This window comes from Apostichopus japonicus, chromosome 4, assembly GCF_037975245.1.
Source record: "Apostichopus japonicus isolate 1M-3 chromosome 4, ASM3797524v1, whole genome shotgun sequence".
In the NCBI taxonomy this organism is placed as follows: Eukaryota; Metazoa; Echinodermata; class Holothuroidea; order Aspidochirotida; family Stichopodidae; genus Apostichopus; species Apostichopus japonicus.
The window spans coordinates 1754347-1774785 of record NC_092564.1 but is presented as its reverse complement, the minus strand read 5'-3'; the positions used below and the strand labels follow the sequence as shown (position 1 = coordinate 1774785).

The 20439-nt window shown below is 36.5% G+C and overlaps 1 protein-coding gene across 7 annotated transcripts in view; it reads right to left on the bottom strand.

Moving 5' to 3' along the window:
* LOC139966090 (CLIP-associating protein 1-like) overlaps positions 1 to 20439 on the bottom strand; it is an 89275-nt gene that overhangs the window by 19026 nt on the left and 49810 nt on the right. For 4 of the 7 annotated variants that reach the window (XM_071968785.1, XM_071968791.1, XM_071968792.1 and 1 more), the window contains exons 16-30: positions 19127 to 19197; positions 18474 to 18611; positions 17678 to 17857; positions 16998 to 17068; positions 15183 to 15338; positions 10116 to 10199; positions 9269 to 9430; positions 8788 to 8924; positions 8105 to 8206; positions 7456 to 7559; positions 6865 to 6928; positions 5867 to 6030; positions 5229 to 5307; positions 3915 to 4058; positions 3180 to 3266 (exon numbers count right to left, since the gene is read on the bottom strand). In XM_071968785.1, the coding sequence (XP_071824886.1) occupies positions 3180 to 3266; positions 3915 to 4058; positions 5229 to 5307; positions 5867 to 6030; positions 6865 to 6928; positions 7456 to 7559; positions 8105 to 8206; positions 8788 to 8924; positions 9269 to 9430; positions 10116 to 10199; positions 15183 to 15338; positions 16998 to 17068; positions 17678 to 17857; positions 18474 to 18611; positions 19127 to 19197 (1743 nt within the window). The remainder of the gene's footprint in view (positions 1 to 3179; positions 3267 to 3914; positions 4059 to 5228; positions 5308 to 5866; positions 6031 to 6864; positions 6929 to 7455; positions 7560 to 8104; positions 8207 to 8787; positions 8925 to 9268; positions 9431 to 10115; positions 10200 to 15182; positions 15339 to 16997; positions 17069 to 17677; positions 17858 to 18473; positions 18612 to 19126; positions 19198 to 20439) is intronic. The other 3 variants (XM_071968786.1, XM_071968788.1, XM_071968790.1) reach the window with 3 other exon arrangements.

Sequence of the window (20439 nt, the reverse complement as noted above, 5' to 3'; positions counted from 1 at the left end):
GACAAGAAAAGTATTGGGGGATGCATTTTATATTGATTTTGAAATCTCATTTTTTTTTCTTATTGCAGGTTTCCACTTCAAGGATGGGTTTTCAAATTTCCCTTAGCAAATTTCCTTAGGGTTGGTCTAAGCTAAAACTCATGACGAAATCTCTTCTTTTTATTTGCAAGTTTCATTTCAAGGGTGGATTTCAAATTCCCTTAGCAAAAGGGTTCTAAGCTAAAACTCATCAAAATGTCCTTCTTAGAGGAGGGGGAAGTGGGCTCAGAATCACTAGCAGCTTTCTGCAAACCTACATCCATGATACAACAAAATTTTATTTCCATGTTAAAAGTGTGAAAAATTCATAGATTACAACTTCAAGAAGTCTAATGTACATACAACAAAGTGAATAACTGAAATGACCGTTAATGGAACACAAAGAAACATTTTCACTGTACAAAGATATCCACAAAAGTAACCTCAGTTGGTTCACAGAGTATTAAAGATGTCATTCCTGTTTGAAAATTTGGTCTATAATGTAATACAGTACCACAGAGATAGCCTTACAGCTGTGAAAACATTGTCTACAACGGGTTAAATTCTAGCTAAAATACAAAGATAATATGCCGCCATTGTTACTAAGAGGCATCCAATAAGCATGCAAAGCATTTAGCGAGTGAAGCACGGCAGAAAAACAATAAAAACAATACTGTTAACAATTAAAAGAACACCAAAACTCGTCAATGAATACAAAAACATGCATCATAAAAAAAGTCAAGAGAAAACTAGCTTAATAGTCATATGGCTTGTGTGTTCTCACATTTAATAACACAGGATTTGAATCTTGACCAACCAAGCATAAAAGTCATAAAATAGGGCAGATTTTGACTGCATCTGATCAATATGAATCATATGAAATGGTTACCCTTTTGGAGAAGCAAGGATCGCTTCTCAGGGGCTAGAGATTATAAAACACTGAACTGCTAATTAGTAAACTTCAAATAACCAAAGGGCATACTAGGGATGTGATGAAACTCAAGAGATTGGAATTAACCCTAACCAAGTTGAAAGCAAACATTGAAGTATTTGGATAATAAACACATCAGGATTTTAGAGCTATCTAAGGGGTAATACAAATATCTCCCATGGGAGTAACAAAGAGGGATCCTTCTAAATTAATTTTAAATTTTGACGGTTGTTTTCATGCTGTCATGAGGCTCTCCTAATAATATATATATATATATATATATATATATATATATATATATATATATATATCAGCCTAGATCTAATCAGAGATGTGATGGTTATGACATTAATATGGCAGTGGTTTTAGTTCTTTGCGGGTTTGAGAAAGTTTGAAGATGTCCACTGATTGTTTATACTCTTCTCAGCATGGTTTACTAATCTCACTGGCAATAATGTTTTGAAGATTGAATAGAATAGATTAATAAATCTAACACAGAAAAAGGCTATTTCACTCTACTATCTTGAACTGGCCAGATTTATTCGCAGGGTAGAAGGAACGCATAAACATGGTTTGTTTATTTGATTTTTTTTACCCTTTTAAGTAGTAATAGCAAAAAAACAACTGGCTCCAGTACTAATTATAAATCATAAAATATGAACATGCACAGGAGAAATAAGACTGCCACACTGGTCTACAAAACACAGCAAAAACATGTAAACATTTTCAGATGAAGACTACTTTGGGACAGCCACTATGTCGCTCCTAGGCAACTTACTAATATCTGATCAAGATGACTGATTTAACTAGAGATCACAAAATTGATTGACATAGCAGGATCACCATCTTAACATGTCCTTTGTTTCAAGTCTCACATCAATGGTTTATAACCAAACAAAGAATGAGACAAACCTATTATACCAGCTTGACAACTTACCAACAGCTGTGAAGAAAGACTTAATTGTTTGATATGAGATTTCTAGATCCTATGTAGTTTCCAGTGTCATTCTCCACATTGATGACAGAATAGTTGTGCCTACCACGACCCTCCACACGCCACAGGGTGCAGTGGAAACCTCTTTTGGTTTGTTGTCACATTGCTATTTATGTCTGCTTGAAAGCCTCAAAGGACAGTTTTTATCCATCTGTTCCTCAAATCTCCTTTTCTGCCTACTTCTGTCTAACAGTTGCCCCTCCAGCCTCACCCCTGGGAAACTAACCCTGGGGAATGAGTGGCTTAAAGACTCACATGCATTTTAAGTAAATAGCAGAAGACACAGAGTAAAGTAGTTAGAGAAGCTATATACAGAGATAAAGTAAGGTAACAAATCGTTTGCTACAGCACTGATTATCTTGTTTAGTATATTTCTAATTAAATCTACAGGAGAAGGAAATACAAGTCTATGCACTCACGCTGACAAAATTTTAAGTTTTTGCAAATGAAATAGACTACATATAACTGTCACACCATGAAATAATAACATATCAAAAATATGTGCCATGAGGAAACAGCAAAACATATATGAATTCAAAAGAGAAAACACAAAAATGGTGCATTTAAACTGAGAATCACTTTTAGAGATACAACTTGTATCTACAATGCCAAAACTAAGAAACTATGCAATACTATAAAACATTGATTATACCTCTACCAATCTGGTCCTGGATTATCAGCATCAGATATCTCACCATTATAATTGTGGCAAAGTTCTGCTCATACATCAAACTGTGAGTTATTTTATAGGTTGCACACAGTTACAACAATGGTAATAACACAAATGCAGATAAGTGTACAAACCACTGTTTGTAAAACATATTCTGCACACCAATATGATGGCGATCGACACTGTAGGATAGGAAACTTGGTTATCCATATTCTGCGCACCATTACGATGATGGCGAACGACACTTTAGGATAGGAAACTTGATTATCTATATTTTGCTTTTATGCAGACATCCTCTGGCACTGTTGTATGTATGTATGTATGCATATTAGATCCTCCTGCAAGCAGGAACTCGCAAAGAAGCCTCGAGCTGACCGAAGTCACTGTTACGTCCCGATAATCCGGGCATTACGGTTAAAATGATGGTAGGGAACGACTGGGACAATTTAAGAGAGCACGGATTAAATAAATGTTTGCGGTGAGAAAAGGATTAGAGTGTGTTAATCATGAAAGGGATGGAAAACAATATTATCTGGAAAAGATATTATTTGAAAAAGATGTCATACCTGATAGCTTCTTGGGAAAAATGCCAACATTGCACTAAATTCAGATGTGTTTAACTCAAACAGTGCTACCAGTACAGACGAAGATGCCTGTGGGAAGAAAGTTATTGAAAAGTCTGATGATGATGATGATTTCAAATTGTTAACGTTTACTATATATTGTCATTATTAAGTGAGAACAGAAGATCACAAATGCAGATAGATATAATTGACAATACGCACACAAATTATGCAACACCTAAATAAGTGATAAGTGTAGAAGGAACATTCCAAATCCAAAGAATGGGGGCAACTTCCTAGGTGTACCAAGGGAAGAATGCATCATGAAAGACCATCTGGTGAGGTGTGCAGCTGCCATTAAATGTCACTGCTGCCACTAATTGGTGGCAAGTTGAAAGTCAATGCAGAGATAGTGAGTGCAGAAGTTGTTTGGACTTTTCCAATATTGCTTAGGATCTTTCCACCCCTGGGATTAGCTACTAGGAAAGTAATTATACCCCCTTATCATCTGTCCACCCTTCCCCCTCCCCTTTTCAACCAGTTGGGATACTAGCATGAAACTTTGTCTCTTCTTCAAACATGACTCTCCTATAGCTAACTCAAGAGAAACGCCACCCTTGTAAATTGCTGACGTTTCTAGAACACTAAATACTATAGTAAATACTCATAAGGAACCTAATGAGATTCCACTTGTCTTTTTTTTTGGGGGGGAGGGGGGAGAGGGGGGTGAGTCCTTACCCGTCTAACGTCCATACTCTTGTCTTCTTTAATCCAACTGATGATCCGGGATACAGCTAACCTAGTCTCGCTGGAATTCTGGAAGCCAGAAGGTTCCATGACATCTGATAACGTTTCTAAATACCGGAGCATGGCGATCTTCACCTGTGTAAGACAAAGAAAGTCAAATTAAAATGTTGGCTGGCTCCTGCATGATGAAAACATTTATTTAAATGTAGCCTATGTAGCAGTCTAAAATGCACACAAAACTATCAAAGACCTGTAGTAGGTGTTATTGCCTGCTATATTTTTTTTAAATATTTTTTTCTGCTGGGCTAAACAGAGTCGAATCGACTCACTTTTATCTGAGTAAGAAGCATAGAGCAAAGGCAACTTTCCATTTGACAACATGAATGTTTCAACAAATTATAAACTGTTTTATTTAGTTATTGATAAGAGATAGCTGTTGATTTGAATAGTACACAATTGCTTTACGGGGGGAGGGGGATTATGGCTGGGAGAGGGGGATTATGGCTGGGAGAGGGGGATTAGGGCTGGGAGAGGGGGCATGTGCAATGTTGAGTAGACATTGTTTGATTGTGATGATGCACCTTCAGCTGCTACTACCGGTCATATCAGATCTCAGTAAACTATGTGATCATACTGCTATTGGGATCTATAACACTCTACTAGCGACTGCTATTGGGATCTATAACACTCTACTCGCGACTGCTATTGGGATCTATAACACTCTACTAGAGACTGCTATTGGGATCTATAACACTCTACTAGCGACTGCTATTGGGATCTATAACACTCTACTAGCGACTGCTATTGGGATCTATAACACTCTACTAGTGACTGCTATTGGGATCTATAACACTCTACTAGCGACTGCTATTGGGATCTATAACACTCTACTAGCGACTGCTATTGGGATCTATAACACTCTACTAGCGACTGCTATTGGGATCTATAACACTCTACTAGAGACTGCTATTGGGATCTATAACACTCTACTAGCGACTGCTATTGGGATCTATAACACTCTACTAGCGACTGCTATTGGGATCTATAACACTCTACTAGTGACTGCTATTGGGATCTATAACACTCTACTAGCGACTGCTATTGGGATCTATAACACTGTACTAGCGACTGCTATTGGCATCTATAACACTCTACTAGAGACTGCTATTGGGATCTATAACACTCTACTAGCGACTGCTATTGGGATCTATAACACTCTACTAGCGACTGCTATTGGGATCTATAACACTCTACAAGCGACTGCTATTGGGATCTATAACACTCTACTAGCCACAATGGTTTTACCTTTGAGTTGGGTGTTTGTGTCTGGTCCACAATGTATTTCATCAATATTCTGAACTGACTCTCGTAATGAAAATGTTCCCTGTGAAGAAGAAGAAGAAAAGAAACTATTAAATTATATATAGAACTGAATGAGAAAGATAATTAAGGCAAACACTCACCAAATACCTGAATCATCTTCATCTGTGAACTTAATGAACAAACAAACCATTTGCACCCTCTGCATTACATAGACACACCAGTTCCCCCACCCCACCCACTGTTGCATTACAAAGACAGACCAGTTGCCCCCCTGTTGTATAACATACACAGACAAGTTGCACCTTCTTTTGCCTTTCATAGACAGACCAGCTCCCCCCCCCCCCCCCCCGTTGCATTACATAGACAAGTTGCACCCTCTTTTGCATTTCATAGACAGACGTTCCATGTAACTCCAATGTTGATGTGACCCACCTTTGAACATTCATGCTTCTTTCCATTGCATTACCTAACATCATAAGTAACAAATATTAAACACAGCAGTCTCAAAAACGAACGAAACAAAAGCAAACCTCAATGTAATGTATTCAACCATCAGAAACAAACAGTTTGACCTATAATGATATGCATTAGTTCTCTTTATAACAAAAGTTAAAGGTTACCTGACTAAGTCAATTGTCTTTTCTATTCTGTTGATAAGCGAGGGCAGCAAATCACTTCCCATCTTCTGCAAGAGTCTAGTCATCAGTATAAAGAGCCAGTCACTGATGTGTTCATGGTAGGCCAGAATGAATTCACTTAATGTTTCTAGGAATACGCTAAATGTCTGGAAAAGAGAAAACATTTCCAAGAGCAGTGTAATACAAGCTAAGTTTAACCATCCCCAAGCTAAACTACAAACTTTGTCTAATGAAAGCTCAATTATACACTTTATCATCCAATGATAATCATCATCGAATAGAGAAAACATTGTCAGGAAAAAAATTAACCGAGTAGCGTGAATCATCCAGTAAATACTCAAATGCCAAAAAAGGAGCCAAATAATCACAGAGATACAACTTTGTAAGAAAACCCAGTCATATAAATTTTTCTATCTGAACTGTTAAAGTCAATCCAAAACAATACCATTTCTATTACTGTTGCCTTACAATCTGTGATTATCAAAAAAGAATTTACTGTCAATGTTTTTGACCATTGACTGTACTATCGAGGAATATAGATTTATTGAGACCAACTCTGCTAGTTTATTGGATTGTGTGAAGCTTTTCCTCTAGCGGCAGAGTTACGACATTTGGTAGCAGAAAGGGAACGTGGTGAAAGGGGAGGGGGGGGGGGAGACCTTCCGTTTGGAATAGTGCTATGTGTGTAAGGAGAAATGATAAGCGGTTTTGGTGTGTGTAGGAGATGGGAGTGATGGGAACACGACTTCCATGTTCCTTGGGTTTATCACTGATATTCATTCTGTTTAGAGGGCTTGCTTAGAACTGATCATTTTATATTTCACTTACATTATCACATGATCATTAACAGCTGATGCTGCCGACAGCTAAAAGAAAACGTTTGATGAATGGCAGTTATACTGTGAGCAAAACTTAGAGTATGGTTTGACATAACAAGCTCAATACACTGACTGCAGAACCAATTTTAAGAAGCCACTCACCTTACTATGAGGATCCACAAACATTCTTGTGAAAAGTTCTGTCACTCTCTTGATTTCAGACCTCCTATTTTGAGAAACAAAGAATTGAAGGCATTTTCAAGAAACAAGCACAAATGACTAATTCACAGAAAAGTCAGGAATCAAGACTGTCAAGTAACATCAATGCTAGTGACGATGAACTGACAGAACTAACATCAGAAACTGTAAATTATCTACAACATTTTATCCCCCGTCCCCCAAATATCAGCATTTGTATTCCTCCTTCTGATCTCTTCTGGCGACTCTACAATTTTTTTTTTCTTTGGGGGGGGGGGGGTAAGCTGGATTGCGAACCCCAGTTTGAATAGCAGGACGTTAAGGTATTCCTACTTCCAAACACCTTCTCATCAGAAACAGATTCTCTAGATATTGATTGAATTGTGCACATAACGACACCTAAACCCTACATCGTCTACACCAACCAAGGATAATTGTGCATCAAGAGATAATTATCTACATTCCATGAACAAACTCACACAGGCTTGCACACATCTAATCAGGCAGCCAATAAGAATGTACCACCAAACCGATGAATATAGGTCTGTAACTTACGTGAGCTGTTTATAGAGAAGAAGTGCATTCTGTAATCCCAACAGACCTTCCTTTCTTTCAGACCAAGCCGGACTTGCCATTTTGGCCAAAATCTCCACCATTTCCTGAAAGGAGGAGAAGGGAACGATACATACAAATGAAAGGTTAAAACAATTTACGTGAACTGCTAGTTTCATTCTAATTGAAAATCATAACTTTGGATCAAAACGTGACATCAACAATTGGGATTCCAAAGAATGATCCATCAATTCCATCTTTTAAAACTTTGAAATCTGTAACGAGAAATGACTGTAGTGGAACATTGCCCTTTAAAAGTAATGTGACATATGTGAATGAACTATATGCTTGCTTGGCTTGGTAGGTAACCTTGTACCAATCAAATTATGCAACCCAACTAACTGCATTCAAGCAGTTGGGAGCCATTTTGGTTGTTGTTGAAAAAAAAAACAGATTTAGAATGTGAAATGATTGAGTTTTGAAGACAAAAATGCAAATTAAGTCCCCTTTTCTGAATATGAGCATTAAATTTTTCTGTCACACTTCTAGTATTGCCCACACACTCTCCATAAACAAGGACAAGAAGAAGTTTACTGGACTCCTATGTTTACATTCACATCAATAAATATTAGTTTCAGACAACAAATGTTACCTCTGGTATCCGTGGTGATGTACCATGTGAACCTGCAGAGCACACACTGGAGGCATCACTTTCTTCATCAGAATCAAACCGACCTTGAAGTCTGGCACTGACCTGTAACAATAACATGCTTGTTATTAACATACATTAAGAACTGTCCAGACAAATATAATACAAACATGTCCACGTATCTTCAGAGTTAAATGTCAATTTTAGAATGGTTACAGACACTGTCCTAACGGCAGAAACATTGACAATTACGACACTGAAGACGAGGACAGTCAATTGTCATGAAGAGCTCCCGAGCAAGATCTTAATTCTAGTTAGAACTTTGATTGTTTGCAAGTAAGTACACACTGAAATAGCTGCATATAGGCTTCAACCCATCCTGCTGTTCTAATTAAACTGGGTAAGACCTTCAGAGCCACAATATGAAAACACCAATGGCTTCTGACTAGAATCTCTACAAAAGAAATGATTGGCAGGCCCCCCCCCCCACCCCCAACTAAAGGTTGGTCAGCTCAGTTGGTAGAGCATTGGACAAATTTAAAAAAGGCTACTGGACAGAACCTAATTTCTGTAACTTTTCTTAGAATGATTTATGATTGATTCCTTGTCAGTTCTGAATTATCTGTCAATTGCCAAATGGTTGTGTTTTGTCTAAAACATCAACAATCCCAGCAAGTTGAGCTCACCAAGATATCTGCTAGAGCAGCCTCCACATCTTTCCCAGTCCCTAACACCTTCTGAGATAAGAGTTGTTTTCTTGTAAGGTGCTCCCTCTGTGGTAGTACACTGCCACCACTGGACCTCCTCTCTCTCCCAGGTTGACCTGCAGACACAATTCAAAGCATATTGATCATCGTGAATTGACTTCCCTGTGAAATAAGATAACCTATAATTTACAAAATCCTGCAATCACTCCCAAGTTTTAATTACTGGCCTGAATTGCTTACCGCATCTGCTGGGACTAGCCTCCCTACTGGCCTGAATTGCTTACCGTATCTGCTGGGACTAGCCTCGCTACTGGCCTGAATTGCTTACCGTATCTGCTGGGACTAGCCTCCCTACTGGCCTGAATTGCTTACCGTATCTGCTGGGGCTAGCCTCGCTACTGGCCTGAATTGCTAACCGTATCTGCTGGGGCTTGCCTCCCCACTGGCCTGAATTGCTTACCGTATCTGCTGGGACTAGCCTCCCTGCTGGCTTCTCTACTGGCTCCTTGACTCCTGACCGGTATGCCACTTCTTCTGGATCTTCCTAAGCTACCATTGGTGACAATGTTGGGAAACTTTGTTGTAGATGGCGAGCTAGACCTAGAATTAGTTTTACTACCGGCTGATCAGAGAAGAGAGAAGTGTGAGGGTAAGTAGAACTTCATTGACTCATTTGCTTAGTGCCCATACAGAGTGTTGAAAATAACACTAAAAAATACAACTAATATTTGCTGATCAATGAAACATTATTTGATGTATTTGAGAACATGCTACTGTTTACTGACAAGTCATGACAGATACTATGTAAGCTTAATGTAAGCTATACACAGACATGAGAACAATTGTGAGTGCCATATGACATGACTGAATACTGTTTGTTTACAGTACTCATGTAGAGTATCTGAGCAATTGTTGGTTCAACAAGCCCTGGCTGGCCAAAAAGAATAATCAAGGCGGGTGTAAAATCACTTCCGTTGTTTTCATATTGCATAATAATAATAATAATTATAATAATAATATTAATAATAAAAATAATAATAAAAGTCATAACAATTATAATAATGATTTAATGTATTAAACCAACAGCTGCCTTACATAATTGAAATTAAACTAAATCAATTAGTAAATCATACCAGAAAGTAGTGAAATCTAACGTTTATTATCTATTTATCCTGTTATCAAATATCGACAGTGGCAAAACTATTGAGAATAAAATAGCAAAAATCAGGGTAGAACAAGATGAGCATAATTTGAAAGAGATTATTTTACACACAAGCACTCAGTACGATAGTGAAATATCAACTTACGTGTGGACTGGGAGACGAATCTGGCTTTTGGTCGACCCGCCCTTCCATTTGGTGTTCTTTGCGGCTCTCTCCTTACAGGAGTAGCTGTAATGGATCGAAATGCAGACATACATAGGTCACGGAGATGGCCTTTACTTAACTGATGTCTAAGTCATGCATACACAGCATTCAAACATCTGCACAATCAGTCTTGCTTTGAAAGCCAAGATTTGGTGACTTTTTTGCTTTCAAAGATGGGTTTTTCTTTCATGCATGTGTGGCACAATAACATCATGAAGCAGATGTGAAGTAACCAATGGATAATATTTCACGGTTTGAGCAAACAAATTGTTATTCTGTTGATAATTGTGATTGCGCTTGATAACACAATAGGCATCAGCCTTTTACATTGCAGTGTATTAACAAACAACTATATTAACATTCAATCCATTTGTGATCTGACACTCTTGTAAATATTACTAATTCAACCATAAACACACTAATTAAGAAGAAGAAGAAAATACTCATTTCATTTTAGCATTTCCTGATCAGTTCAATCAAATGGAATTATATTCTTAGCAGATTTCTTACAGAATAGCCTTAAATGGACTATCAGAATGTAACAAAACATGCTATACATTATGCAAATTTTAAATCCTCAGAAACAAATGAGTCTGTATTAAAACAAATCTGTCACAGCATTAACATTCAATTAATTAATTATTTTCTGGTTTATTTAGAACTGACTTCGGGGACATCACATTGTCAAATTGGATATCTAATAATCATGTATGTTTCCAGCTAGCTTTTCTATGTATTGAATTTTAATTTCTGGATTTGAGAGCCTGTGATATTTCCTCTCAAAGCTTACACCCATCTCTCCTTCATAGTAAAACTACCTGAAATGGCGTTAAACAACCACAATCTACTAAAATATAATATTATATAAATGGGAGCAGAACAAGCAGAGGAGAAGATCTGCATTGATTTAATTCACAAACTTTATTAATATGGTTTTGTGGAAGAGCCCAAGTGAAGCCTCAGTGTATTCTACATCACCATTCCAAAATTTAAATCTGTCTCCACTTATAACATGACAAAGAGGATGACTGTTTTCAATTAAATATATAACAAAACTGTTGATAATTCATATAAAGATGAATGACATTAAGTTAAGGACATAATTCCTATATCCAATCGTCTAACACAATTGTTACAGAGAGATTGACATGAAGATGTAGAAAGAAAGATCTAGGCAGTAATAATAGAATGCAACGAATCAAACTGAGAGAGTAAGAAGTTGAACCATCAAGACACTTTGTAGATTAACACTGCAGAATGTAAACTATATCAGAGACTAGTGTAATCCAAAGATCATGAAGGAATGTGGTCACCTCCACTTGGAAAAACACTTACGATCAGAATTGACAAAAAAAAAACTTGTTTAAAAGACCATTTATAGGCATTTGCTGCTAACTGCTTTTCCTTTTCCTGTCTTTTCTACCAAACTCTTCTCCCAACCCCCCATCCCTCTCTCTTTCCCTTACATGAACTCTTCTCCTCATTGATATTCCACAGGTTTAATAGCAAAGTTAAAAGACAGAACCTCAGAATACAGGAGAGTATTAGATTTAAGAAATAATACTAAATTAAACAACAAAAGAACAAATTGCTCTAACCATTCAATAATACCAACCATATATCAGACAAGGTCTGTTAAGTCAAATTTCTGGTAGAAAAGACATTTTGAAACAATCTCATCAAGTACTTAAGAGGGTTCTCTATTTTAATTCTGTGTACAGTAGATTCTCCAAGTAACATCCAATGCTGCTATGAACATTATCTGAAGTATATCATGCATTCTTAACCATGCACAGTAAACAAGACATGCATACTCATAAATCCTTATTTATTTATTATAATCTTACCATCCATCAGTTTGATTAATCTTTCAACAAAAATTTTCTTTGGGAGGTAACTGTACACATTTTCCCATTGATTTTATCCTAATGTTACACAGCCTAACATGCCATGCCATGCAGACGACTAATGCAGAGCTTCAACACAGCAGCCAGACAAGACACCAATATGTTCTACACTAGACATCAAAACATGCCAAGCCATCACTACTAAAGCTCTTCAACTTTTGACAATGTATTTACCCCAATTTTCTAATTTTGATCAATATCATGTGGTCTAAAGTTGACCTTAATAAACAATGATTTGCCTACAATACAAAAAGGACAACAGCTCAATCTTTTTCCTTTAATGCCCATTACCAGTTTTTCGTTGATATTTTTCATTTTGTTTTTCTTTTTTAACAAAGATTTGGTTTTAATGTTGTTTGAATATGTACAAATTAGCTTCTAAAATTGCAACAGACATGAGTATTATATACTTTCAGAGACAAGGGTGTATGATAGCTGACAATTCTGGCCAATCCTATGAAATCATTCACATCCAGATGACCAACATATCTAACAACCCCACCCCCACAACATCCCACCTCCCCCCCACTTAACATGAACATTTGAGGATTCTGTGAGAGTTGGCATGCCACGAAAGAGTTGCAATAAAAGTAAGGAGAAACATCAACCATAAAAGAGAAGAAAGAGAGAAATTACAAGGAGGTTCAAGGAACATGGAATGAGACTGACGTTCCAAACTCAGACCCCGCTTTCGTCTCCGAACAACGCCCACATCTTTATCAAAAACAAAGATCAGTGGAGAGAATTGTCAACAACATTTGTGCACATTTTGCAACAATCTTGCTCAATGTTATAAAGCATTAAAAATTGTCCAAATTACTGTTGATAAGTCGATACTTCAAAGCGTTTCACACTTGCTAAACTACCGATTGGTGATATTAGAAATCAGTGTTTACACCAAAATGTCTCTTTCAGGTAATGGAGTGAAGGCTTATTATCAGCCCACTTGTTTTGAATCTATGTCAGAGCTTAAACCCAGCTGTTGGATTCTAACAGTGGTATCAATCAGAATTCTGGTACATGGTATATGATGTGAACACTAAATGCCATTGGTGAATGTATGATGGAGCAGTAATCTCCTTATCTGTGATAATCTAACAGTGTGAACATCAATTGACCAATCATAACAAAGATAAATATTCATACATAAGATCAATATTCATATCTGCTTCTACACACTGATGGTCTTTGAATATTCATGACACATATAATGGTGTGAGTTATATTAGCACTGAATATACACCTCTACAGTATAAACTACGCTATGTGACTAAGTTATATCTATGCTATATGGTTGCTATGTCACTATCTTAGCATTGGTGGTAAGTTATATCATATAATCCAATACATTCATCATGCTAGTATTTACATACTGCTGAATACACATCTATAGTCTATACGTATATGTATTTACCATACAAGGCTAGTAACTATACATAAACATGCTAGTTTGGGTTTACAGTTACCACAAACAACATATATGCATTCAATCCTCATGTGGTAGAAGCATTTTACTTATCGATGCTTCCTATTATTTTCATTTCTATCATTTCTTAAATCCAAAAATCAACAAGGACCTACAAAGAAGGTAGGCTACCAATGATAAGTTGCCACTGTAGTCCTTCCATATCATCTGGTATCTTTCTAATGCCCTGCTAATCTTCTAATCCCCTGTAGTCCTTCTAATACCCTGGTTCCTTAAAAATATTATCAGATAACTTCAAAACAGTGTTGCCCTCTGAGGCTTACAGCAATATTTGGACTAATTTCTTCTTAAAAACAGCATATACATCAAGAGGTAAAACACATTATAAATAGTAATTGTGCTCACACACATCACAGAAACTCCATTCACTTATTGATGACAGGGTATACACTGTTCACAGGAATATAATGTACAACAACCATACTACTACCATGCTGTGTCTAACACAAATATAATCAATTTACATTAATAAATACATAGTTCATCAGGACAGATATGAGATCAGATCACCAAAGGTCACCCTGGGTCAGGGATGTAACAAGTCCATTCTTATTCATGATTACCAGTAACTTTCCTAACCTGAATCAAGTAATCTCTACGGTATGAAAAGCTTTAAACACTCGTTCATGTAAATTAACTTTGGAAATCTACGGATTTGAGACATGACTGGTCACAACACTGCTCAGGGTTCAACAGTTTATATCTTGAAATACTTAAGAATTGAATGGTTTTTATAGGTGTGAATAATTTCTGCACTAAAAAGACAAACTTTTTCTAATCCATTACTGCTTGACCAGCATTGTTTGTAAATTAAACTCTTTTTTTGTGGATTCATTTTATAAATAATGACAGTGTTTGGTTTCCCATTATCATGGTATTGTTTTTTTAACTGTAAAAGAAAATTTGTTTGAGCCAAAATTATTCCTAGCTTCTCAAATACAACAGTCAATGCTAGCTGGTTTTGGGTGCTAAGAGGGACACCAATAATGGTGCAAAGATGGAACCTTTATTTGAAGATTAACCTTCCAGCATTACATTTATATGAAATTGTTTATTTAATTATCAAAAAGTGATACTTCTTGGAGCAAAATCAATTACTGCACTAATCTGTTTTCTTATGTGTTTAACACACAAAAAAACCTTTCATCACAAATGTTCTCTTGGATTAAACATAACATCTAATTAAAAACAACAACCTTTGGATACCTTTTTTTAAAGGAAGCTTTGAACAAAAGTAGGATAGATGATATAGCCATGATATATGGTTACATGATAATGATAAAATTCCTCGCTGATAATGATTTTGTTCTAGGATAAATATGATGGATGATAAGCTTAATCACCCAGTCACCAACTTAAAATTTAACCAAGGCGGCCAAGATAACATAGTAAGGGTGGTATGACGGTGGTATAAAGATTACATAGTAAGGGTGGTGTGATGGTGGTAGTCTATTACGTGAAGATGAAAGTTCAAGTGGCATAGGAAGTCAATCTTGTCATCGTCATACACAGTCGGTTTCTATCAGATATATATATACTTTCCTATCTGAGGACAAAAAAAGTCAAGGAAAAACCAGAGTATCACGGATACAAAAGGATTACTGTCATCATTACCGAGGCTATCTCTAGACGTTGACTTAGAACGAGCCAATCTGGACGCCGGTTTGGAGGAGGTCGGTGACTTTGCAGCAGTGTACCTGGTCCTTGCCCGGTCCACGGCGGCCAGATTCACCTCGCTGCTTGACCGCTTGCCGAGAGTGACCGGACCATCTGTTAAAGAGTGCGTGAGGGAGAAGGAGAGCAGTGTGCGAAAAGAGAATGCTGGTGTTAGCGGAGTTGAAGAGATTGGTGTAGAAAAATGAAAGCTTTTATCAAATTCCTCAATTCTGCAAGATACTTGCCATTATTATTATTATTATTGTTGTTTTAATAAAACCTACTCTTTATTGATTAAATCTTCTTTGGTTATTGAGCTATATGAGTTCGAGGATCTCGTGTTCTTGGAAGATTTAATTATCTATTCCGTTTCTTTATTTGTAAGAGGGAGGCAGTAACTTCTAATAATTTTATGTTTCCTTCACTTTTCAAAAATAGTTAGAATTTCTCTCGCAAATGTGGGAATTTAATTGCTGGCGATTATATAAACTTCACAGTTTGACAAAATATAACAATTTTAGTCTCTTTTCAGAATTTATTCAGTGTACGAAAATCATAAGAATTTTGAATTAATAATTAGTATTAGATGAACACTAAATATATCGGACTCTGCAAGATTCACAATTAATTTCAGCTCTCTATGATCACAAGACCCTCAGCATCTATGGCACTGGCTATTATGTGTAAACCAGAAAGAAGGTCAAAGCACAATAAACATCAAGGTGCATCCAGAACTATAGCAAGCTATCCTGTTTAACAATTTGAAAGAGTAGCCAACGTTAACATGCCGCAGCACATAGGCTTGAATGTTGAAATGTCTGAGTAACCCAACCTACATAATAGAGCATAGGTTGTTCACATGGCAATAAATAACTTATCAGCAGAACATTTCTAGGGCAACAAGGTTACATTAATGAGCATGATATGAAAAAACCGGTCAATAAGATCAATATTGTACAAGAACAACATTTTATATGGAGGACACCAAACACTCAATGGTTACTATGTCTTCCTGGTGCATCGTTGGGTGCTTTGTGATAATTATTTCTATGATACGTTGAGATTGAGAAGGAAGGGATTGCTAAAAGTTCTGATAACAGCAGTTTAAGAATATTTGTCTGTTTGTGCTTGTTTGGTTAGTTTTTTAGTAGTCAAAGACGGTTAAATCACTTCCTTGAAGTATTTTTTTTTATAAATGGTACAAAAAGAGAATTGTGGTGGCTATAGATAAATGAATGTTGTTCATGTTAAGCTTTCATGAATGTAATTTTAAGCATCAAATATTTATAGATGTATTTTGATACAATTCCTGAAGCAAGAGTGCTGCAAAAAGAGAGAGAGCAGAAGGCTGAGGCATTGGGGGGGGGGGGGGGGTGGAGGGTACAAAGGAGCAATTGTTTATGGAGCTGCACTGAACCTTACAATGTCCTACACAAGAAACAGCTCAAATACAAGCATTTTTTTCTTCTTTGCACAGCCTTCAAATCCCACAGGGTAACTTTACCAATCTGAGCCATTTTTTTTGCAGTATATTAAGACATCTTCCTCTACAAATAAACAATTTTTGGAACAAGAACAGCCTTACAAGTTATTTTCCTACAAAGCCTTTTCTGCAATCCCCAAAACTTGCCAACATAAATCTATTTTCATGCCTCATGTCTGTGGTCATAGCTTTCTGTCGTGGGTGAGCAGCGGATTGCAATGAGCATGGTTGATTGCTTCTTGGAGTATATTTAAGGCGGGTGAAGGAAAAAATTGCAACGTATGGCTTACCTATATCGGTTGTGGTTCTTGACTTTGCTGTAGTTGATCTCTTTGGCATTGACATTCTACTGCTACCACTACTGTTAAATAGAAGAAAGAGAAATTGAATAAATATCCCCCAAACTGACTTCATATACATCTGTCAAACTCACACATACAGGTGTCCTTTACATTCAGACCGAGGACCCTATTGTTTTTTTCCATTGTTTGAATTCCATGTGCCCTAAACTTACCAATACTCCTGAACAGTAGAATTTTTATGAGGACATGGTGATCTTTTCCAAATGATGTCTGATGTCCTGAAAGTTTTTCAAGTCCTCAGTCAGAATACAAAACTGGTCAACACATACACACACAGATCTGATCTAACCAATGACTCAAATTATATAAAAGTGGTCAACAAAGTTTATTGTGGATCAAAAATAATATAGGCAAGGAAAAACATCAGAATTTGGACAACGATAATAATAACAACGAATTTGGTGTTAATTGTTATTTACCAACACTACCAATAAGTCGTAGTATGCCATTCATCTTTGATTATTCCAGAGTACGAAACACTTTCCAATAATCTAAAAATGTATCACATTGACAGAGCATAAACAAACATTTGCAAAGAGTGCATTCATTTCATGTCTTATGTTACAGACACGCGTTGCTTTCTCTCAAATTCTTAGTTTGATACTCACCTTAAGTTTTCATGAGACCCAGCGCCCGATAGTTTACGATACGATTTATTTGAGTCCAGTGAGCTGGTACTGGAAGCGCCACTTAGCTCACCATTCAACATCTTCTGTTTGCTTGGTTCTAAAATATTAAACAGCTTGTCAGCTTGTGACTTAAACTTCTCTGAAAATTTCCAAAATGCTCTGTTGGTAAACAAAGATAGGGAAGAGACTCAGTAATACATATATATATAACACTCATGTTAACATTATCAAAGCCTATGTAATTTGAATAATAAGCCAGAATTGATCACTCCATGGGCACATCTTAATTCTTCCTTTTCTATCATGTCTACAACAAATTACAATAATATGATATATAATAATCAATGATAATGATAATAATCAATAATAAATGTGATATATACATATAATAATATGATAATTTGATTTTAAGTGACGATGCAGTACTGCGTAAAGAGTGGGCATGCATTCAGGGGTCAGTGAGGATGAGGGGGGCATAGACATGGGACAAAGGGTAAATAATTCTTATCAAGTCTCTTCAATATGCAGCTCATTGATCTACAGAAATAAGTACTACGTAACTAATGACCTGTTTCACTGGGAAGGAAACCTGCATTAGAAAATAAAAGCCACTATCCTGGCTCAGGTATCATGAAAAAGGGGCGTTGAGAAAGATCCCCAGGGGACGAGGGGGGAGAGGGTTTCACCAGAAGTGATTAAAACCTCCAGGGCGAAGAGGATTAGGGACAAGAAATGTACAATCCTATTTATATAAGAGGTGTGGATGATGTCTTACTTTCTTGAAGTGCTACGAGCCTCTGAGTCTGCATCTTCCATTCCCTTGTGTAACGCCTCTACAAACAAGCCAACGTGTTTCTCCATCAGGTGCGGAGGCCACGTAGACACAATCATGTTAATGAAATAGAAAGTTTGTCTGAAAAAAAATTAAGTGGGAAAAGGATTTGACATAAGAGCAACACAATTTATGATTACTACACACATTTAGAAATGCAACAAGGTTCCGGAAAGATGCTCACAAACTTTTGGTGACGAGAAGGATATACTGTAATAGGTGACAGTCGACATTCTTTAGAACGCAGGACAAGACTGTGACAAATTAAGAGCACCGAGAAGTCAAATTGGTTAACCCTTAGTTGGGATGAACGGTCAAACATAACTCCATAATAAAGCATAAGCCACTTTGTAAGATATTAAACCATGTAATAATAAAGTCATAAATGTCCACAATGTTTACAATGAGTCAGAATTTCTTTCCCTTTTTTTTAATCCTAATTTTAGGATTCATCATCATCATCATATACAGCAAAGTGCTTGGTATGTATCAAAAAATTTGCTGCAAACAAACAATATGAAGGATGCTCAAGTAAACAACCATACCCCTCCCCTGTCCCTGTCCTCCTTAAAAAAAAACTTTAAATTGTTACTTACTTCCTAATAGATGAAGACTTTGATGTTATATGTGACTTTACAATTGGGATTAACCTAGGATTGTAGGTATTCTGAAAACAAAAGGATAGAACGTAACGTGATTAGACAATTGACAATAAATGTGAACCCTGATTTATAAACATGAACATCTTGGCAAACAGAGGCACTGTTAGGTATCATCTTCTCACAAGTCTGGTCTCTTAGCTTATGTGGGATTTACCACTTCTACCAGAATGCTTGACAGTAATACTTGTCTAATAACTAATAACTGTACGACCCTACCAAGTCATACAAGTAACTTAATTAATAGTAACATAATGCAGAATAAAAACCTATATACTAATGTGAAAAAGAGTTGGTTGTCCTAACTTATTATTATTCAGTGCTGGAATGTAAATATATTTTAATTTCATCACACTAACTCGAGATTTATTAAGAATTGAAAATCAGCCTCGTACAATGGTGCAGTAACAGGACAACCAGTACTTGGCATATAACACAATCTCTCAAACAAACAATACTTTTGAAAAAAGATACATAAAACAACTTATAAGTTAAAATCAAAAGCTGTTTTTTTACAAAAGAGGCTCGTGTTCATTTGATGTAACCTTAAAAACTGCATTCTAGTTGAACTTATGAACGGGTCCAAAATCCTGAGTTTGCTAACTGTAATATGAACTCTTCAACCCTGTACAATAGTAGCTTCAAACAAATAACTTATGAAAAATATTTAACATGGTAACATCTGAGTTAACACCATCAATCTTGGAAAGAAATTATAGCTAATTTACTTTGACACATCACATGGTCATGAGACAATCATAAACTGAGTGCATGTTTGTCCACCAGATCAACAGCCTTGCTGCTGAAGATTGGCTCACACTGCTACGGATGTGTTAAAGGACTGGTAAAGTACTAACTTAATGCAGTCCTAAACATTGACCTCCTATTGACAGATGAGTGACTGGAATCAGAGTTTCTAATACATCAGTCCTATACAAATCCTTTGCCAACTCCTTCAAATCCAAATGGGTAGAACAAGTTTTAGTTTTGTTCGAGCAGTCGAATAGCATTGTCACTAGAATCTTTCACTTCCTTAGATACAGATCCAATTAACCTGAACGTTCTTGGTAGACAAAGTAAGATATATAGGTGATAATATGGATGAATAAATGAAGGCATTTGAAGTATTGGAAACCTAATAAGTGGAGGGTAGTAGGAGATAACCCTGATTGGTCAAATTTAAGTGGAAAATTTTCTTTCTTTCATTTCTCTCGGACTGAAATGATCTTTCACTGCCCAAGTATTAAGCT